The 21,786-nt window shown below is 30.9% G+C and overlaps 1 protein-coding gene across 5 annotated transcripts in view; it reads left to right on the forward strand.

The window, feature by feature from the left end:
* The window catches only part of LOC108751403 (voltage-dependent calcium channel type A subunit alpha-1), a 195,090-nt gene that overhangs the window by 143,283 nt on the left and 30,021 nt on the right, over positions 1-21,786 (forward strand). For 3 of the 5 annotated variants that reach the window (XM_018491563.1, XM_018491565.1, XM_018491564.1), the window contains exons 4-17: positions 3,258-3,355; positions 4,565-4,720; positions 4,968-5,188; positions 7,080-7,183; positions 8,129-8,244; positions 8,939-8,998; positions 9,577-9,678; positions 13,732-13,944; positions 14,559-14,986; positions 15,347-15,648; positions 15,993-16,109; positions 16,401-16,970; positions 17,248-17,593; positions 17,950-18,114. In XM_018491563.1, the coding sequence (XP_018347065.1) occupies positions 3,258-3,355; positions 4,565-4,720; positions 4,968-5,188; positions 7,080-7,183; positions 8,129-8,244; positions 8,939-8,998; positions 9,577-9,678; positions 13,732-13,944; positions 14,559-14,986; positions 15,347-15,648; positions 15,993-16,109; positions 16,401-16,970; positions 17,248-17,593; positions 17,950-18,114 (2,998 nt within the window). Of the gene's footprint in view, positions 1-3,257; positions 3,356-4,564; positions 4,721-4,967; positions 5,189-7,079; positions 7,184-8,128; positions 8,245-8,938; positions 8,999-9,576; positions 9,679-13,731; positions 13,945-14,558; positions 14,987-15,346; positions 15,649-15,923; positions 16,110-16,400; positions 16,971-17,247; positions 17,594-17,949; positions 18,115-21,786 lie in introns of all 5 variants that reach the window. The other 2 variants (XM_018491561.1, XM_018491562.1) reach the window with 1 other exon arrangement.

The raw sequence follows: 21,786 nt of genomic DNA on the forward strand, positions 1-21,786 counted from the left end.
TTATGTTTTTGTGTTAACGAATCCATTTTTTAAATATAAAATTATAATATAATATATATTTAGTGATAAAAAATAATTTAAATCGGACTCTCAAACTTTAAAATAATAAATAACAATAAAATAAAGTATTAATTCATATATTCAAAGCATAAGTATTAATTCATATAAAATACTTCAAATTGATAGATGATGTGCAGCTTTATTATGAACTCTTGAACGTTTTCACTCTCTTTGGAGTCATCCTCAGCAAGTTATACATAATCAACGATCAATGTTGGTTCGACGATTTGTTCACGATCGTCTAACCAACATTGATCGTTGATTATTATCTATCAATTTTGAAATATCTTATATGAATTAATACTTATGCGCACCTATTCCCGCGTTGACTCCCATTAGCCTTAATTTTATTGTTATTTATTATAATATATATTCTCTTATTTTCGAGTATAGAAGATTCAGTAAAATCACAAAAAGCAGAAAAATAATTATAAACAAAATTATAAGTATATTTTTCAAAAAAACAAATAATATGTATATGAATTTCATATTTTGCGCTAGACGCTGATAAATATTTGGATAGCATGATGACTAATAATAGGAGAATGGAAATAATATATTCTCGCAGACTGAGCGCCAGATTGAATACAAATCTTTGATTAGGATACTTGAAGAACTTATCGACAGAATGCCAAAAGTTTGGCTTTTGTTATCAAAATTCAAGGAGATTAAGCTTAAAAAACGTAAAAAAATCTAAAAAAAGAAGTGGAAATAAATTCTCTTTAATTTTAGTAAAAACATACAACTTGTATAACAATAAATTTAAAAAACATAATTTATGCAAACTGTATTTATATTCTATTTTTTATATTACGAAATTTCCATAAATAGTATGCTGAAATTTTTGAGCGGTAGTGTATATAATAAATAAGTTTAATGTTGTGTTTAACATATAAAATATTTTTTATATAATATTAAGTTCTTTTGATTAAATTTTTGCTGACAGATAAAGAATTATATTTTAGAAAACGATAACGATAATAATCACTAAATATAATAAAAACAACTGTAGTTATGTTTTCTTGCAATAATATAGAATATAGATAAAGTAACCATAGCTTTTCTTATATTTCTACACATTTATAATAACTCTAATTCGTTCTGTATACGTAGAAAAATGAACACGTAGAGAGCAATTTAAGCATCGTTTAATTGCCAATTTTAGGTTGGAATTAATCATTATTATCTTTAAATGTTAAGAAGCAATTTGAATCGTTTGTATAGGAAGAATCTACATTCTGTATTTACTATTCAGTAGCTCAATATTTCGGAAGTGCTTTCCTTTCGGAACAAAGCAATGACGATTTGGGAATCAATCGTCTCCAATTCCGTACACCAAGGATGCGCACTCACGAACAGGTGGACAGGGAAAAAAGAAAACACACACACATATGTGATGACCCACAGAGTGCCTATATTTAGCGATTAGCTATCTTTAGCTGCAGTTGCGCTAAATAATAGAGACGACTATACATTATTAAATGGATACGTGTCCTAGAGCAGATAACGTGTTCAGCGGCGAATTCGTTAAAATTCGTTTCCTTAGAAATTCACGACAGATCGAATCGTTGCTTTGCGAGTGTCCATAATTCTAGAAGATGGTCACCCTTTTCCAATTTATATTGCTAGGATTAATAATTTTCGCTTCTATCAATTTTATCATAAGCTAGTTTAGTTTTCATTTACCATTTTTATCATAAGCGTTATTAACAGTGAAGGTTTTCCATTTATAGCGCAGAAATTAATTAATATTTTAATGGAAAAACATTTGAAAAGTCGTAAGAAATAGCTAAATATCTGAGGCTAAAGCATTTGAAAAATCCTTTAAAAAGACTTTAGCCTCAGATATTTAGCTACTTCAGAAATCTACTTTTTTTATTTTATTGTAATTACTTTGTAGTTACTTTTTTGTAATTTTTATTACTCTTGTGTAATCTATTTTCAAAATTGAAATAAATGTTTTTTATCGATTCTATTTTCAAAATTAAAAAGACTCAAGTATTGAAAGTTGCTAAAACATTTCTAATATTTAATAACGATATTTGAGATGATGTTTTTAGTATTAGGTTCAATTTCGATTTTTTTTTAAATATAGAATTAAATTATTTTTTTCCAAATACTTGGTCCTACAAGTATAACCGAAGAATATTTGTTATGTCAGAAAAATATACAGTTTTTCGAATTCGTTATCTAGCAGTGTAGAAAAAAATTTAACACTCATCTGTTTTTTTATGGATTGATGTAAATCTTTTCGAAAAGCTTCTGCTATTGGCGAGAGTCAGAAATAGATAAGTAGCGGTCGATGACCGTACAGTGAACTGATATCTTCGAGAAACGAGCGCCGAGTTTAGGTGTGATTATAGCCACTATCACTAGCTTGTTTCAGCGTTTTACACTCTCCTAGATCTAGATATACTGTATTTTACATAGTCTACGTATATACATAGAATGTACGTATATACATACATAGATATGTTTACATGCCAATACATTGATCCTATTCCTTCGCAGCGCCCTTTTCAGTAGAACATTGCCCTATCTTGTCAGACATTTATTTTTTAATATAGCGTTAAATTTAATAAAATAGTGGAGAATATATTCTCTCCAGCACATCTTAAAACTTCAATCACAATGTTATTAATTATTTTTACAATTTAAAGTTGTGATTATATACCGAGGTACTTTAATAATATTTCTTTAAATATATTGTATTAAAATATATTAATACAGATACAGATTATTGATTTCTTTTAAGTTGATATTTATATTATAACGAATAAACGAAGAAGCTCGGAAAGCTATGTAAATTTGATATTTGCTTAACCGCAATACAGAAATAAAGTTGTTCCATTCTTTTTTTAAAGTCTCTCTTTTAAACTTCAAACATTTTTTTAAATTAAGTACTTTTTTTGTTAAATGATATGATTTATTTAGGATTCATCACGGACAGATATTTTGTTATAGATAGCTATTTATATCCATTTTGCGCTCTCGAAGTTTAATTTACCAGAGTTCTTTGATCTTCTACATACAAAAATTTCATCCGATCGTCCTGATAGCATTATCTCCCCAGGCTAGAAAGAACGCTAGTTAACCATCTAGTGGACGTAGTATAAGTACTTAAGAGTAGCGTGAGTATTAGTGTAATAGAGTAGTAAGTAGTAAAGTGTGGCGGGGTGTGTGTGTTTTTGGGGCAGGATCATCACGTCGCAAGGCAAAGACCTGGATATGGATCTGCGCACGTTGCGTGCGATACGCGTGTTGCGACCGCTCAAACTTGTCTCCGGCATACCGAGTGAGTAGCGCATTAGTACAAATTGGAAAGCGATCGATTTTTTGGAACTCGAAGCAGTTCTGCTCGAGAAAGTCCAAAGAAGTCTCGCGTCTGGGGAAACCCCGTTGTAAACGAAATCCCCGGCGAGATCGTCGTAAATAACGCGCAAAATAGATGCTCACACCTTAACAATAGATATTTGCATTTTAAACTCTCTTAACGTAAAAAAATTGTTTTTGAAGTTCGTTATGTAAATCTTACATCTGTTTTGAATGAATAATCATACTCGATCATTAAATTATTGTTGAGTATACATTATGCGCGCATGCGGTGTAGATAAAGGTGTGAGTTCGGGCTAAAAGTACATTTAGCGCTGAATGTTTCATTTCATTAGATTCTACTGATATTACGTATGCACGTTTGAATAAGAAAGTATTAACTTGAAAAATATTTCAAACGTGACATGTCTTTTTTAGACGAATACATTTTGGCGCTAAACGTGCAAAAATAATACAATCTCGTTGCTCGAGAAAATTCACTTTATGATGAATAATGAATGCTTACTATTCGAAACTTTTTCGTGTCTGAGATTTGGATACCTTGAAGATCGAATACGATCCGCCGTAATACTTATTTCTCGAATAGTGGCTAATAGATTTAACAAGGAGTGAATTAACAGATATATTTGAAGTCAAGTAGATGAGAGTTAGTCACATTTAATCGTAAATATATTTATCTATATTGCCCGTAGGATGCTTTTTGTTGAATTGTTCGTTTTATGTTAGTAGTATTGTTCGGATAGGTACTACTCAGAACTCGATGTTGTATTTAGATATGGCGGAGGTATTCTAATCCTTAGACGTAGAATCATTTCGAGTAGTATTAAAGGCACATTTTTTAAGAATTGGATTATTTCAAGTCATTATGAAGTCTAAAATAATTTTTTTGAAAATATTACGAAACCTAGACAACTTTTTTAACTTGTAAATCGTTATTACATATGCCGTTAAACAAAAATAAGAATATTATCCTACATATTCGTTACTAGAAGTTAATCTTATGGTTTTCATCAAATATTAATTTTACGATTACATTTAAAAAATTACGTATAATTTCTCGGACAACGAGATCAGCGATAATGCACGAAAATATTGAGGATAGAATTCTATGTCGATTTTGTAGAAATAGTGGTTAGGCTTACTTACTCCTCGGCGATTTTTTTGCGAATAGGTCTTCAGGTGGTGCTCAAGTCTATCATTAAGGCGATGGCGCCGCTTCTGCAGATCGGCTTACTGGTACTCTTCGCCATCGTGATATTCGCCATTATCGGCCTCGAGTTTTATTCGGGAACCCTGCATAAAACGTGTTACAGTATAAAGGACATCAGTGAGTATACTCAGTCAGTCTTCTAAAAATTTTGCCCAACACTACTGCTTATAATATTACTTGTCTTATTTTATATATCCAATTTACTACACAAAGGATTGAAAGAAAAATCTATGGAAATCTTGAAGTGAAAATATAATTTGCGTCTCTGATTACTTAGTAAATATATACATATATGTTTCAATTCTTTTTCAGGCCATTCTGACGTTATAATATATAAAATGTTTTACAATCTTGAACATTGCAGGTGTAATCGTAAAGGAGGGCGAGTTGCCGAGTCCGTGTAGCGCAGACAACAAAAGTGATGCCCCGTCCGGGTCCCACACGTGCGACGCGAACGTCTCGACGTGCATGGAACACTGGGAGGGACCAAACTCGGGCATCACCAGCTTCGATAACATCGGATTCGCCATGCTCACTGTCTTCCAGTGTATCACTATGGAGGGCTGGACTGCCATATTGTACTGGGTAAAGCAAGAAATATGTTCTTCAGTGTTAATGTTTTTTTCTCTCGTTCTCTTTCTATTTGTTACCGTATTTCTCTATTTTTCTCTTTGCCTCTCTCTTTTTCTCGCTCGTTTTTTCCTTCGTTTCTGTTAAAATTTCACCCCCTCGTTATCGCGCACGATTTGTCCTCGCAGTATCGTTACACAAAAGGTATGTGATAGCGAACATTCTCAAATCTCTGTGTTCTCGTAGAATGTTGCCCAGTCGTCCATCCTCTATTAACCGCTTCGCGATTTAATTATCATATTTTTTTGTACTAAACCATAATTCTCTCCCTCATTAATTTCTTTTAGAAGACAGAAAATGTTAACTATTTTAACTATTTTGGTACATGTACTTTCTTCCATCCGCTTTTAAGTGTCTCTTCCTTTTTTGCAATTTCCGATGTCCTTATACATATATGTTCGCCTCTTTTCTGTATCCGGCTTTAGCCGAATTTGTCGGCTTTCGGATTAAAGAATGCCTTGCGGAAACAGCTAACACTGACGTATATGTTCACCTTGCTCAGTATAACATTGTCAGTTCCAGCCCTCTTTTTCGATGTTTCAATATTTGATGTTAATTGTACTTTTTATTGTGTCCGACTCTTTCGTGATAGATAAATTTTGTTATTTTCCTCAAAATTATATAAAAGTAACTTTCAATCTTTTGGTGCTATAAATTGGCTATAATATGAATTAAATATGTATAATATGAGTTAAAAGGAAAAGAATTATTAGTAGAAAATTTTTTTGTTGATCACGAAAGGGTTAATATTCAGTCAATAGATCACGGAGGATTTCACAATATTTTATTGTTATATTTCATATTGTAAACAATAGATTATTTCGAAACCCTTCAACGTAATTCCACATCGTCTGTAACATAATCATATATTTATTTACTAAAATCTCGGAAAATTTTGATTGCCTCGTCGATTTTTGTAATATAGGGTAGCCCGCGGTAAAACGTCAATCGGAAGAAAATGCCATGCTTTGGAAAAAAAAAAAAATATATATATACAAGTATATATATATTTGGAGATAAAAACAGATCTAGTATAGAGAGAGAGTTTTTAAACTATAAATTTCGACATATCTTAGTTTAACACGTTATCTGCTTTGTGAATGTTTTATTGTTTAAATCACAGGAGAATTTTCTCATAATATCACAAGCGTGATAATAATAAAATATTATATCATATGATTAAATGAGACTACATCCCCATGGATAGTATGTTAAACAACGGATTTTTTATTTTACATATTATTATCATTTATGGTTATTCAAAATTTTATGTTGATGGATTTGTTTATTATATGATTATTTTTTATAAACGTTTTAAAAAATTTTAACTGGTGACTACCATCGCAGTCAACGTGTTAAATATTTGAAAACCCGTAGATTCTTCTTCAAGATAGCGAGTAGCAAGTAGAGAGATGTAGCGAATAGTTCAAATCAGTTTCTCTCGTTATAAAAAAATGGCATGTTTCTCTCGTTCTATTCTTTTTCCACGGGTTACCTCCAGCAATACTGAAGTTTCATAAAGCCGATGTTGTCTTGCATAAATGTGATCGACGAATTTTCAGTCTATGATGTTTTTTTTAAATCAGATCTTCCCTTCATGTGGGATAAAATTTTTCTTTGTGAAGGAAAATGAATGTTATCGAATAACGATAAATAAATTCGATCTCTCACACTCGGACGATCACATTTATCACATCGTGTTTGATACAGCGAGATTACAGTGCCAGTGCCTCTGTGTTGCATATAACTTTTGCTGTTAATTAATATATCTTCGGCTGTGTAACCGGTACATATGTGTATATACGCAACATTACTGTCTTCATACCGATTCCGATCGAATTTGCAGACAAATGACGCTATTGGCAGCGCGTACAACTGGATTTACTTTATACCATTGATCGTCCTTGGATCATTCTTCATGCTGAACTTAGTTCTTGGTGTCTTGAGCGGGTGAGTATGTGTCCCTCCCGACAACATTCCGTGGTCTTTCCGCCGAGTGACAATTTTTGTTTGGAGCGACAATCGCGTCTCCTATTCGGCAAGATCGCGAGGTCCATTATTTCAGAATGATTTTCTTTCCTCGTCAGGGAGTTTTCTAATGAAAGAGCGCGCGTCGAACGGCGGGCAGCTTATCGGAAAGCGAAGAGCAAACGACTCTTTACCACTGCGTTCAGTTCCTACTTAAAATGGATCACTCAAGCAGGTCTTCAATTAACAGACATTGCTTGACATTAGTGTGCAATAAATCGTATTCTTTTAGTGTATTCAGCATTGTCGTGAGATTAGAAGTATAAAATAAATTAAATATATTAGTTTGTAGTAAAATTAGTTAATAATCTTAAATATTATTTATCTATTTTATTAAAAAAATTTTTTTATAGCGTTCCTTTATTTATAAATTACAGCTGATTTAATATCTCTAATTATATGATACTTATTATTAATATTGTACATATAAGATTATATATGCCTTTTAATGTGTGAAAAAAATAGGTATTTTTGAGTGCTAAACACGCGATGAGAATACGATGCAAATTATATATTCATAGAAATGTGAATTTTTAGACCTATTTAATTAACACTAGATATTTTAAATTTGGATTAAGAGAAATTAAAGTACAAGCAACAATAGTGATTAATGAATCCATCATAATCTCGTGTATGGTACATGGCTCCCATGCGTAAGCTAGTTTGAAGAATTCTACAAAAGAATAAACAAAAAAAAATTTCTTTTTTAATGCTCTAAGTGGCATTCCCCCTAAATGAGTAAATATTATTGATTTAATAAATAAGGTATCGCTAGAATATTAACGACAAAATGCCTGAAAATCCTCTGGTAAACTAAGCTTTCATGCTCCTGAGTAAGCTGCCATATTATCTGTATCACGCTTGTAGAGAGTTTGCGAAGGAGAGAGAAAAGGTGGAGAACCGGCAGTCCTTTCTGAAATTGCGAAGACAGCAGCAGCTTGAGCGTGAACTGAATTGTTACCTCAATTGGATCTGCAAAGCAGGTTAGAATAATTGCCAACAAAACACGTGAGTTAAAAAAAGATTAAACGGAATTCATTTCGCAAACACTGAAACAACCTCATTATTAAAGAATATATATTATAAAATATATAATTGATATTATAAAATAAATAATCGCATATAAAGTAATGCCTCAAAAATAATTAAATACTGAAAACTAACAGAAAAAAAAAATAATTATTTGTAATAAATGTACTTTATATTTCATAATCTCTCTGTAATTCTGAAAATTAAATAATAAATTTCTTACTCTTCTGTCAATGCATAGATAGCCGAGTGCTGATATCGAATTTTAAATAATAAAAATTTTTATATTATTTGAATTTTATTACAACGCCTCAAAAACTACGTCCTTCAAATGACAAAGAATAGTTTTGTACAACCTTCATCTCATTTTCACTTTTAATGAGAACTTTGCAATAGTGAAAGTTGAAAAATTATGCATTGACAGAAAGAGGTTAAATATGTATATTCTTTTATCTTTCTTTTATTCTTTCTTTTATCTATTTTAATTCACTTATTTTGTAAACAGATTATTATTCACTTATTTTGTGTCTGCAGAAGTTACAGTTCACTGCGTATGCTAGACTCTCCACGCGTTGCTTTTTCGTGTGTAAAAATATAATGCACGAAATATCAATTACTGCTAATGTTTACGTAATGTTTACTTTTCAGAGGAGGTGATACTTGCCGAAGAGAGGACCACAGAAGAGGAGAAAATGCACATATTAGAAGGTCCATATAATGCAACATATTTTGATATCATGAATATTTACTTCCGCAAGGTTGAAAAGATTGCGAAGCGAGCTGTATTCCGAAACATACTCGTATACACATTTATATAGAGTGCTCTATGTACTCAGAGTGCACTTGCACTCGCGTTTCTTTTGACACAGTCAAATTTCAATTTTTCAATTTTTTTTGGTTAGCAATGGATTGAATGCTGTATTTTTAAACAAGACATTTCTATATTTTGTAATTTTAATTAATTTTATTAATAACCGGAATAACAATCAATGTAATTTTTTGTTTTTTACAAGTAATAAATCATTCTTATATATGTTACATGAAAATTTTATAGAAATAATTTAATAATACAATTTATGTGTACATTAGAAAATAAAAAATGCGCACATCACAAAATAAAAAACATTGCAACATATAATTACACTGCAATTTGTGATTTTTTTTATAATTTTCAATCAATACTTCTCGAAATCAGACATGATATTTACATATTTTCAGTAAAAGATTATTTAGGCCATAATTTATGATGATTTACACAGCTTAATCTACCTTTTTATTTTGCGCAGCAAGAAGAAGAGCAGCGGCAAAGAAAAGAAAGTTGAAAAATCTCGGCAAGAGCAAGAGCACCGATACAGAAGAGGAGGAAGGCGAGGACGGCGAGGACGATGGTGAGTTGTATTTGGTCAATTTGGTGTTCAGTTGTGCCGAGTATTCTCTTCTTCTTGTTCACTTCTTTTACATTTCGAGTGGATGATTCTTCTTCAGAATATTCAAACGAACTTGAGTTCAAGTAGTAAGGATTTACGTGATTTTTTAGTAGTCAGAACCTATGTTATATCAACCAACGATTTCCTCTGGAAGCGTGAAGTAATTAAAAAATAAACTCAATAAAATTTAGAAAGAAAAAAATTTATTAAAATTTAAATTGTTATATTATGGACACTTTTGCGAGTCATAAAATTAGTTGAGGAATAAATTTTGTGCTTGGGGAGTACAAAATCTTTGCGATTTTAAAGTTCATATTAGTGCGAAGGAAATCGTTGACTTGGCCCGCCTTTTCTCTCGTTCTAAAATTTCTCTCCATTTATATATTGGCACGTTAGCGTATTTTCACGTTTATTGACGTATTTGTTAATACTTTATGGGTTCATGCTTGATTTATCTTTCGTATCGAAAGGAAAAGAAAAGAATGACGCTGAAAATTACCTTCCTCTAATTTTTGCCGATGAATATTCTAAACACACGCTATCAGATGCTCCTCTTGTTTCAGTGCCTAAGAAAAAGCTCAAAGGTAACTACAACCGTGAATGCCACCGTGATTTTTCGCAAAGAGCTACGTAAAAATAAGGCTGTATTTGTAATCTTACGTAATGTTTTATTTTTGTATTTTTATTTAAAAGAATTTTTTGTTGGTAATACACACACGTACAAGAAATATCGTGCATACACGATCACAAGTACATGATTAGACAATGGGCTATTGCTTGATAAATGACTTACTTGCCTATTCGCGTATGCAGGATCTATTAATTATCGTGCTCTTTTTTACTTAAACATGTAAGAATTGGATCTTAATCTTCTCACATTAATTAGTTTAATAAATAATATAGATCTAGATAATTTTATTCGGCCTAATTTGGCCTAAAGATATTCTTTCAGCGCATATATCATGTAAAATGTTTGAATAAACGATAATTATATTAACATAAGTTTTTAACAAACGAGAATAATTAAAAATTAATTAAATATCTGAATATCTTTTGTCAAAAAAATGTTACTATAAGTTGAAGTGCTTATTTGTAACAGTTATATTAATACAAAATTATGCATTGCTCTCTGCATAAAAGTATTAGCAAAGTATTGGCAAAGCCACTTTACACATTCATACGAATGACCGTCGCATAGCTAGATTATGTATTATTTATTGTATTAAAATCAAAGCCTGTAATTACTCGTGGTAGAGGATGTAATTATTGCATTCTATATAATTACTCGGATCGTCTTGCTGCTGACATTGTGGCTGATGTGTATCACTTAATATCACGCGGACCTTGCGCGAGAGACAGATCGGAGAACTCGGGAGCTAATTCTTTTTTAGTTTTTTAGATACTGCTTTTATATATTAGTTGATGTCACGATATATAAATATTAGATTTTCTTTGGATCCGGGAACATTCGCATGAGCATTGTTCTAAATTTTCTTGCAAACAAACGAATCAGAAAATATATGTTACATAATAAATATATACACGGTGGTCCACTTAAATCGGACATCTCGAATATTTCGCTTATTTTTAATGATACAAAAATGTTTCAAAGTGGAACGATTTCGAGAGAGATGTATTTTGGTCATGTTATTTTTTTTTTAGGTGTAAAGAAAACATATCGTTGCTTTAAAAAAATATATGCAAAATGGATAACTTTTTAAATAAGCAACTATGGCCAGTATTCACAGTCTTATATTATATACAGAGTAATATCAGATCTTATACGAGTATTATATACAGAGTAATATCTTAATGCAGCCCTTTGATTCGTGACTTTTTAAGACCATACTTAAGAGCCCTTGAAATGAGAATCGACTATGAATACTGACCTATGTGTTTTCACCAACTAATTCATCTCATTATTCTGTTCGTAAAAGTATTAAGATACGATTATCAAAAAGTTAATAGTTTATGAGTTATTTAACATTTTATGTCAATATATGCCAGAATAAAATGTAAAATATCCCGTCAACTTGGTTTTTTGATATTACCACCTTAATATGTAGAATATTTAGAGGAATCATATTATGTAAAAAAAATTATACAATTCCATTTAAAAAAATGGAGGTGACCTTCATATCTTTTTAACGCCTCCACTTAAAAAAAACCATGACCAATATGACTAAAATACGTATCCCTCGAAACCCTTCCATTTTCATTTGAAACATTTTATTATATATCATCAAAAATAAGTGAGATATTTTAGATGGTCGATTTAAGTGGACCATCCTGTATATGGGATGTCCCGTAAATTTTTGCCAAGCGCTTTTGAGAAGACAGAGCGAACTAAACTGAGTCAAAAAGTCCTTTACCATTTTACAATTTTCGCAATAGTTAACGAGATATTAATTACTACAAATTGCTAAATATTAATCTTCAATAATTTTTTACTCAAATACTATCAGAAAAACTGCAAGAGGCAATTATTAATTATTAATTTTTTTCTTATAGAATTCTAAGAATTTTTTCAGAATTTTTTATCAACTTTTTAATATTGCATTTTTTTTATTTTTACCGATTTGAGAAAATACGGTAATAAAAAATTTTGGAAAAATTCTGAAAAAATTCTCAGAAATTCTTTTTATGAGAAGGAAATAAATAATTTTTGTTTCTCGCTGTTTTTCTGTAAAGTTACTAGTATTCGAGTAAAAAATTATTGAAATATCAATAAAAAATTATTGAAAATATTGAGCAATTTTTAGTAATTAATACCTTATTAACTATTGCAAAAATTGCAAAATGGTAAAGGACTTTTCGACTCAGTTTAGTTTATCGCATTATTTACAAGTTTATCGCATTATTTACATTATCCCCTCTATTTACACAAAAGCGCTTGGCAGAACTTACGAGACACCCTGTACATATAATATATAATTATTTTTTAAAAAAAATTAAAAACAATTCTTTTTTCTATTATCCTGAATTTCTAATTTTTCAACACACAATAGATTTTTTTATGCTAATAATTATAGCTCATAAGAATCTTTCTTTTTATGAGATGAATTTTGATAAACAATTGATAGTATAACGTTATATATTAAGTGCCAATGTTTCCGGCGGAAATATTTCTACACTGTTTAGGTGTACCATGTGGTGGTGGAATACTGTGATTAATGTTTTTATTATTCACTTATCTGGTTATAATTTTAGTTAGTTAAAGCTAACAGAACAGTAGAATACTTAGTATTGTCAAACGAGAAACTGAATCTTCTGAGTAGTGTACGAATCCCTATAGAGTTTGATAGATGGGCTAATTTCAGCCTGTCGCCACACATAGTAATAATAGTAATAAATAGCCACAATATATACGCATCGCCATATAATAGTAATTGCTTGGTAGAATAATTTAGTATAGAACTTTATGTGTTTATTTTTATATCTATTTTTATTTTGTTGAATCAAAAATAAATAGAATTTTCTAATATTCTTCCAATTAATACATAATTCTAGAAGTATTTGATTTTTTTTTCTGACCGTGAAGACTCCAAAACACAAAATGCATAAACATAGCATAAGGCTGTCTAGCCCAATGAGCATATTATGTAAGTCAATATGACAACCTTATAGCGGATACTCATTGGTCCAGATGGTTTTATACTATGATATTCTTATATATTTTGTGATCCCTAATATGTACGATTTATCCTCAAAACTTCCACAAGAATGTCATTATGCGTAATGTTCAAAGACTTCAAAAGACTTTAACATAGACTATCATACTTTAGATCATATAATTTGGATTTTTTATTTATATTATAGTCACAGAATAGCTTAGCAAGTAGTACGAAACGATGTAGACATAGTGTAAAAAAATTCTAAAGTAAAAGGAAAATTATGTAATTTACATAAAAATAAAAATACATATGATATTCAATTTGACAATCGACCAGTCTGTAAAGTATGTTTTAAATGTTTTAATAATTTTATGCTGAAGAAGTATTTTAAACTTTATAGGGTTCTCGAGAGCCTCCTACTTTAAGTCGAAGGTGAAGAAGCAGGGCACGTGCCTACAGTTCTGGCGAGCTGAAAAAAGGTTCAGGTTTTGGATACGTAATTCTGTCAAGTCGCAACAGTTCTATTGGTTCGTCATCGTTCTTGTGTTCTTTAACACCGTCTGCGTGGCCGTCGAGCATTACAATCAGCCAAAATGGCTCACCGATTTCCTCTGTGAGTTTTCCAAAATTTTAATTTTATTACTCTATTTAATGTAAAAATACACATTACACCTAGTATGTAAAAATTTAATTTATAAAACTAGCTTATATTAAAAGATATTTTGTCAGTCAACCCTGGTGAAAATTCTTCTCAATTTTTATACAAATTTGAACATTTTTCAGAAATACTCGGAAATATTCGGAAAGTTTACATCTTCTCTCAGAATTTTTCATACAAGTGAATTCTGAAATATTCTGAAAATTCCATAATTTTTAAAAAGTATTTTTAAATTTTTTAGATTTTATAATATTTTATTAGAAATTATATTTACAAAAAAATCTTAAAAATCTTATAATATTTCATGATTAACACATATGAAAATTTCTGAGAAAAGATATAGATTTTCTGAGAAATGTTCCAATTCATACAAAAAATATGAAAGTTATAAAATTATAGAGAAATTCTGAAAAATTATATGAAAAATTCTGAGAAAAATTTTCACCTGGGAATCCATTAAGATTTGAAGGATTTCAGCGAAAAGATTTTAAGGAAAACTTATTGTATCTAAAAGGCTCAAGTTCTTCAAAAAAGAGTCCCAGTTTAATTCAATTTTTTGTTATTTGTAGACTTTGCAGAGTTTGTGTTCCTGGGCCTCTTCATGATGGAGATGTTCATAAAAGTCTACGCGCTCGGTCCTCGCGCATACTTCGAATCGAGCTTTAATCGCTTCGACTGCATCGTCATCTCGGCCTCGATCTTCGAGGTGATCTGGTCCGAGTTGAAGTCTGGCTCTTTCGGCCTCTCCGTCCTACGTGCTCTTAGACTCCTGAGAATTTTTAAGGTCACCAAATACTGGAAGAGCCTGAGGAACCTCGTGATATCGCTGCTAAGTTCGATGCGCAGCATCGTTTCTCTTCTCTTCCTACTCTTCCTCTTCATCCTCATCTTCGCGCTGCTCGGTATGCAGCTATTCGGTGGCCAATTCAACTTCGACGATGGCACGCCGCCCACTAACTTTAACACCTTTCCCATCGCACTACTCACTGTCTTCCAAGTAAGTACAAAGAGTTATAATCGATCTTTTAACCAATATGACCTAATTTTATTGCATTATATACACTTTAGTTGTTCCAAGCGTCTAAAAGATATAGCGAGAAAAGTATTCGTTTCATAGTCTTGCTAGCCTTTGAAAGATAGCCGATACATGTAATTCGTATATACTTTATAATATAAATAAACATTAAATAGATGAGAAAGTGGAAAATAGATGAAAGTATAGTTTTTGTATACTTTAAATGCAGTGAAAATTACGTATCTAATAATATATATTGTTCAATAAATGATAAAGAATTAGATGTTTCTTGAACAAAAAAATATTCGATTAATGTAATAATTGATAATGATTATAATACAGATCCTGACTGGAGAAGACTGGAACGAAGTGATGTACAAGGGTATCGAGTCGCAGGGCATGGCCCATTCGCTTTACTTCATCGTGCTGGTGCTCTTCGGCAACTATACCCTGCTGAATGTCTTCTTGGCTATCGCCGTTGACAATCTCGCGAACGCGCAAGAACTAAGCGCCGCCGAGGAGGAGCAGCAGGAGGAGGATAAGGAGAAACAGCTGCAGGAACTCGAGAAGGAGATCGAGTCGCTGCAAAGACCCGCGGACGCACCGAGGGTGGAAATCTGCCCTCCAAGTCCAACGCAGAATTTGTAAGTTTTTTCTTTTTGCCATTTTTGTAAAAATTCTTGTCTTTTCTTGACGTTTTGACTTGTAGAAAATAATATTTTCTTAAATAAGATTTTTGTGTGAGGTAGAATAGAAAATGTCACAGGATCTTTGATATATAAATGTGACTTTGTGCATATTTTAATTGCAAAACTGTTTTAATAAAGTGATTATTAATTATTCATAATAAAATAAAGTTAATAGTTATTAATAATTATTCGTAATTATTTAATGAAAAATTGGTAATTACGTAATATAGATTAAAAAATGTAAAACACAATATTGACGGAGAGCCACAAAGTGGAGAACGACGTCTCGTCTTTTCCAGCAGAGACGGAAGAATTGAAACCCAGACGTCCGAAGAGAGAAGACAGGATGAAGACGACACGGGACCAAAACCAATGCTGCCATACTCCTCCATGTTTATACTGTCCCCTACGAATCCGTAAGTGTTGATGAAAATAATAATAATAATAATAATCCGATCGCTCGGAAATTCTTCCCAAAAATATTAAACACCATAATAAATCACAATGTTATTAAATAAAATCAGATGACATAAATTAAAAAGCGCAGAAGACACCTCATCTACTTTTATCTATCGTATTAATTGTCTATTATTTATTTTAATATTTTCAAATGTACAATTTTTTAATATTGTACTGCATACATTATTTTTTTATTTTAAGAACGAGATTGTTACTTTCGTCGAAATAATGAAATAATTTGTTTGCAGCATAAGAAGAGGTGCCCATTGGGTCGTGAACCTTCGATACTTCGACTTCTTCATAATGGTGGTGATATCGTTGTCGAGTATCGCGCTGGCCGCCGAGGATCCTGTTTCAGAGACTGCGGCAAGAAACAAGATCCTCAACTACTTCGATTACGCGTTTACCGGCGTCTTTACCGTCGAAATGGTGCTGAAAATCATCGATCTTGGTATCATACTGCACCCGGGCTCATATCTGCGCGAATTCTGGAACATTATGGACGCGGTCGTAGTGATATGTGCTATGGTGTCAATCGCCTTTGACATACTTGGTAGCTCTTCTACGGCCAGCCAGAACCTTTCGACCATCAAATCGCTACGAGTGCTGCGAGTACTCAGGCCGCTTAAGACAATAAAGCGCGTGCCGAAGCTCAAGGCGGTGTTCGACTGCGTGGTGAACAGTCTCAAGAATGTCATTAACATTCTCATAGTGTACATATTATTTCAATTCATATTCGCCGTAATTGCGGTGCAGTTGTTCAACGGTAAATTCTTCCACTGCACCGACGAGAGCAAGTATACGCAAGAGGATTGCAAGTAAGTATATTATTTGAGTATATTATTCGATCTTCTTGCTTCTACTTATCAACAGAAGCATTCCGGAAAGAATACACATAAATATATTAGTGCATTTAATAATAATAATTAAAGCTAGAATATTTGATTTTGATAAGTAAGCAAATAAATATATCTTTAAAAAAGCAAATGAATCTGAAACTAAAAAAAAAAGTTCTTTGTTTCATACTTATTCTCGAATTATATTTTTACAAAATGGTGTCAGTAGAAATGGAAACTAATTTTGTTTTCGCGACAGTGGTCATTTCTTCGTTTTCGAGGAGGGTAATATGCTACCGGAGCTCAAGCCACGGAAGTGGCAATCCCAATCCTTTCACTACGACAACGTGATGGTGGCCATGCTAACGTTGTTCGCTGTCCAGACCGGCGAAGGCTGGCCACAGATCTTGCAAAACTCGATGGCGGCCACATACGAGGACCAGGGCCCTATCCAGAACTTTCGTATCGAAATGTCCATTTTCTACATCGTCTATTTCATCGTCTTTCCATTCTTCTTCGTCAACATCTTCGTGGCCTTGATTATCATCACGTTTCAGGAGCAGGGAGAAGCTGAACTGCAGGACGGTGAAATCGATAAAAATCAGGTAATTTCTCATGCCTATTTTTTTATTTGAATTAATTTTACGCTTCATTAACTGTCTTCATGGAAAAGATAAATTTTAAAAAATATAACGTCATTCTCCATGCATCGTTAAATTTTTTTTAAATGAAAAATGTATTAATATATGTATAGATTAATTATTTTATACATTAAATAATTGTTTTCATATATGAACAATTTAAATATATAAATATTCTTTCATGCATATCAATTTTTGTTGGCTCTTCATGTTTTAATTTTTTCTTTATTTTAATTTTTATCTTCGTATTTTAGACAATATATGTGCTACATGACATTTTTTTTAGCACAGACATTGATAATTCCGTGTTAATCTTTCAGAAATCATGTATAGACTTTACAATACAAGCTCGTCCGCTCGAGAGGTATATGCCAAAGGAGCGGAATAGCGTTAAGTACAAAATCTGGAGGATAGTTGTATCTACGCCATTCGAATATTTTATTATGATACTCATCGTATTGAACACGATATTGCTTATGATGAAGGTAAGTGTCACGATCTCTCTCTTGCATTGCAATTTCTTTAGAGAAATTCATTAATCAGATTATCAGGTTTTTTCCCCGATTAGGAAACGCGAATAATGAAAAAAATAAAGTGTTTTAAAATACGAACCTTTTTATGTAATCGAAAACAAAACTTATACGTATGAAGGTTTGTAAAAATTTTTTCGAGCATAATAAAAGCAACTGAAAAAGATTTTTATAAACTTCGTGGTCAGTTTTGTTTTCGATTTTTCATATCATGGTTCCGTACCAAAGAGGCATAAGTGCAAATTATTATTTTTTTTAATGCATACATAAGAGAAAGTGTTTCTTATTTTCTTTATTTGAAATCAGGACAAAATATTTCTCAGTCAGAGAAAAATATTTTTCTTAAGAATATATATCAGGTATATATAATCTCTATAAAGTAACTAGTAAAATTGGAAATTTATATTTTCTGTATATAAAAGTAAATGATTTACAACATATTTAACAATATATAATTTTATAGTTTAAGTGAAAATTTTCTCATTTTATCTTAATTAATTTTTTAAAAACATGTTTACTTCATATTAAAATAATTTTTAATTTAGATTCTAAATTGCTCCCAAAGTTTTTGTATTACTTTCAAATATAATATAGAAAAATCTGTAATTTCATTATAATTTTTTTATTTTGTTAAAAAAAATATGTGTAATACATTCTTAAGAAGGAAATAATACATTTGACATATTTTTTTACTTAAAAATAAGCTTATGCCTTAATTCTGGTATTGCGATGTATCGCTCGTTTATCTTTGCGTCCTGCGATACTTATCGTTCCCAGTTTAATATCCGCGCATTCTCTTGACATAAGACCCATTAGGTCTATCGGCAACTTTAACCAATCGACAAACAGTCTCGTCTTTTGTTAATATAACGAAGATACGCGAGATTATAAACGAGAATATGTCGCGTCCAAGTAGAGTACGTAATATCGAAAGACTGTACCATATCTATATATCACGTTATATACTTACGAGGACATTGTTGTTCTTGCCTGCTGACCTTTTCTGATCGTTTTCTCTGTATAACTGTATCACCCTTGTATTTTATCAATACGTGTTTTATCAATACACAGCTATGTTGATGAACTTCATCTTATCCCATTTCCCGAAACTCTTTCAGCAAAATTTCTTCCTCTCAAATGGCATAATGTTTGTTTTGCTTCGTTTTTACTTTGTTTTCAGATTTTTAAAAATATTTTTTTTTCTAATAATTGACGAACGACTATATATAGTATTATATCTCTTAACAATAATTATTATGCTATGAACTTAGAGCTTTATTGTTATTTCGCGTAGGTAATTAGAACCTCACAATATTTGATGAATTAATTTTACAAATATAAATTAATAATTTTTTAATATTCAAAATATTAAATAATTTTTTATAGATTATTAAAATGTATTAAATAATTATGATTATTCTAATATTTCAATATTACATGGGAATCACAGTGCATTTAAAGAAATAGAATTAGTAGATAACTAATTTTAAATTTTGTATATTGTATAATTTTTACATTTTAATTTTTATTTACAGCAATTCTTACAATGTAGATTTTATTTACTTGCAATATTTATTCCCTTATCTCTTAATATCTTGAAGATTAATAAAATAAAAATTTCTTTTTATTTCATTATTTTGCTTTAATTTTGCCATATATATTCTTATATTGTTTTTTTTTCTTTACCTTAGAATCGATTTCTGTTTGATCCTTCATTCCAATTGCATGATTACCGCTGTGTCTTCGTCTTCGAAGTAGACTTATTCGGGAACGTGCGAAGAGGGAACACGTTTTCGTATATCAGTTGTAATCCCTACAACATGTACAGACACCAACACAACGTGCGTTCGGCTCGTGCATTCACCTTGCTAATACCATGTTTTAACTGGTAACGGGGGTAAAGCATTGCACCTCAATTCGCCCCGGCTTGATACTGATTTAGAAAATTAAGGTGCCAAAAGATTCCGCCTTTTTGGCGTCTATAAACCTTGCACGTGAGAATCCACGTGTTATTCTGAAAAGCACCCTTGATTCCTGCTCGTAGCTATCTGATTTTTCCTTTTCAATGTCTCTCTCGGAAAATGTAATAATAATAATTTTTTTAAAAACTTATTAAATTGAAAATTTAATGTATAGTTAAGATGATAAATTAACTTAACGTTTTTTTTTATATATACTCTTAAAATCAAGTAATTAAATTTTTAGCTGAATAAAAATAATTATATTATTAATTGCAGTTGTGTTCATTTATAATAATTTTTATAATATAAAAAAGTAGTATATTTATTAATTTTTAATAACAAAAATAATTGTAACTTTTTAAAAATTTTGCAATGATTGAATAACTGTTAAGAAACTAACATTTTTTTCTTAATTTAATAATTACCAATAGTTATAAAAAAAATTTTTATATTCTATTAAAAATTTTTATATCCTATTTATATTGTTTATTTCATTTAATAACAATAGTTAAATAAATTTGAATGTTAACTCGACCTATAAATCAAGAATTTATTCTTTGAATTTTATTAGTTGTCCAACTGTTAATAATTAGATATTATTATCACAAATTACGTTACTTTTTTACGAGAGTTTTCTTTAATTTGATTTACTCTTAAATTCTATTAATCCACTATTTATTATTAGAGTTACTAGTTATTAGAATAAAACAAATGTAAATTCATGAGAGAGAATTAATTCGAATTCGTGCACGGGGCTTTTAGTCTTGAGCAGAATCTTGTATTCTATTGTAAGTTTCTTCGTTTGCTTTCCAATTTCTATGACTTGTATAGTTGAACGCACGAGATGAATATCAATCCTCGTTTCTCTGTCTCTCTTAAACGAGATCACAGCCTGAACCTGAAATTAGAATCATCGAATTAGAAACATTTACACACGCATATTAGGCTAATTCGAATCCATACGCAACACCCAATTATATGATTTGTGGTCGGATCTGTTTGCCTGAAAAAAACACAGAATGTGTTCAGATTACTTGGACACGCATTGCACCTGGTCTTGAGAGCACATATGAAACATTATATGTTCACGTTGCTCAGCACATATGCACACGAGCGAGGAGACAATAATATTTTGTTCTTGTGAAAACGCTCTGCGTATTTTCGAAATTTTTTTAAAGGAAAATTCGTGAAAGAAAAGGTAATATTATATTAGTAAAAACAATTATGTACATAATATTTTATGTGAAAATATGTTGTCCCTTGTGATTGGAATAATTAATGGATATAATATTTTGTGATTTATAGTTAAAAGTAGTTTTTATCTCTAAAATTCGATTGCACCAACGTTACTTTGACTTTAAACAAGGCTTAAAATTCTCTCTGTCTCTCTCTCTCGCTTTAAAACGAGACAGAGAGAGTTTTAAGTCTTGTTTAAAGTCAAAGTAACGTTGATGCAACCAACTCTAAATAATATTTTACTCTGAAGTCACAAAATGAATCATTTTAATCTCTCTCAGATATAATAATTAATATATAATGCATTAATAATATATTTACTTATTACTATATGAAATATAATCTAATGCAAATTAACCAGTTCGGTATTTGGATTATAATTAATTGTCTTCTCGTTTGACACATTAGCGGTTGATACGATGTATGTATA

This window comes from Trachymyrmex septentrionalis, unplaced genomic scaffold (assembly GCF_001594115.1).
Source record: "Trachymyrmex septentrionalis isolate Tsep2-gDNA-1 unplaced genomic scaffold, Tsep1.0 scaffold44, whole genome shotgun sequence".
NCBI classification, from domain to species: Eukaryota; Metazoa; Arthropoda; class Insecta; order Hymenoptera; family Formicidae; genus Trachymyrmex; species Trachymyrmex septentrionalis.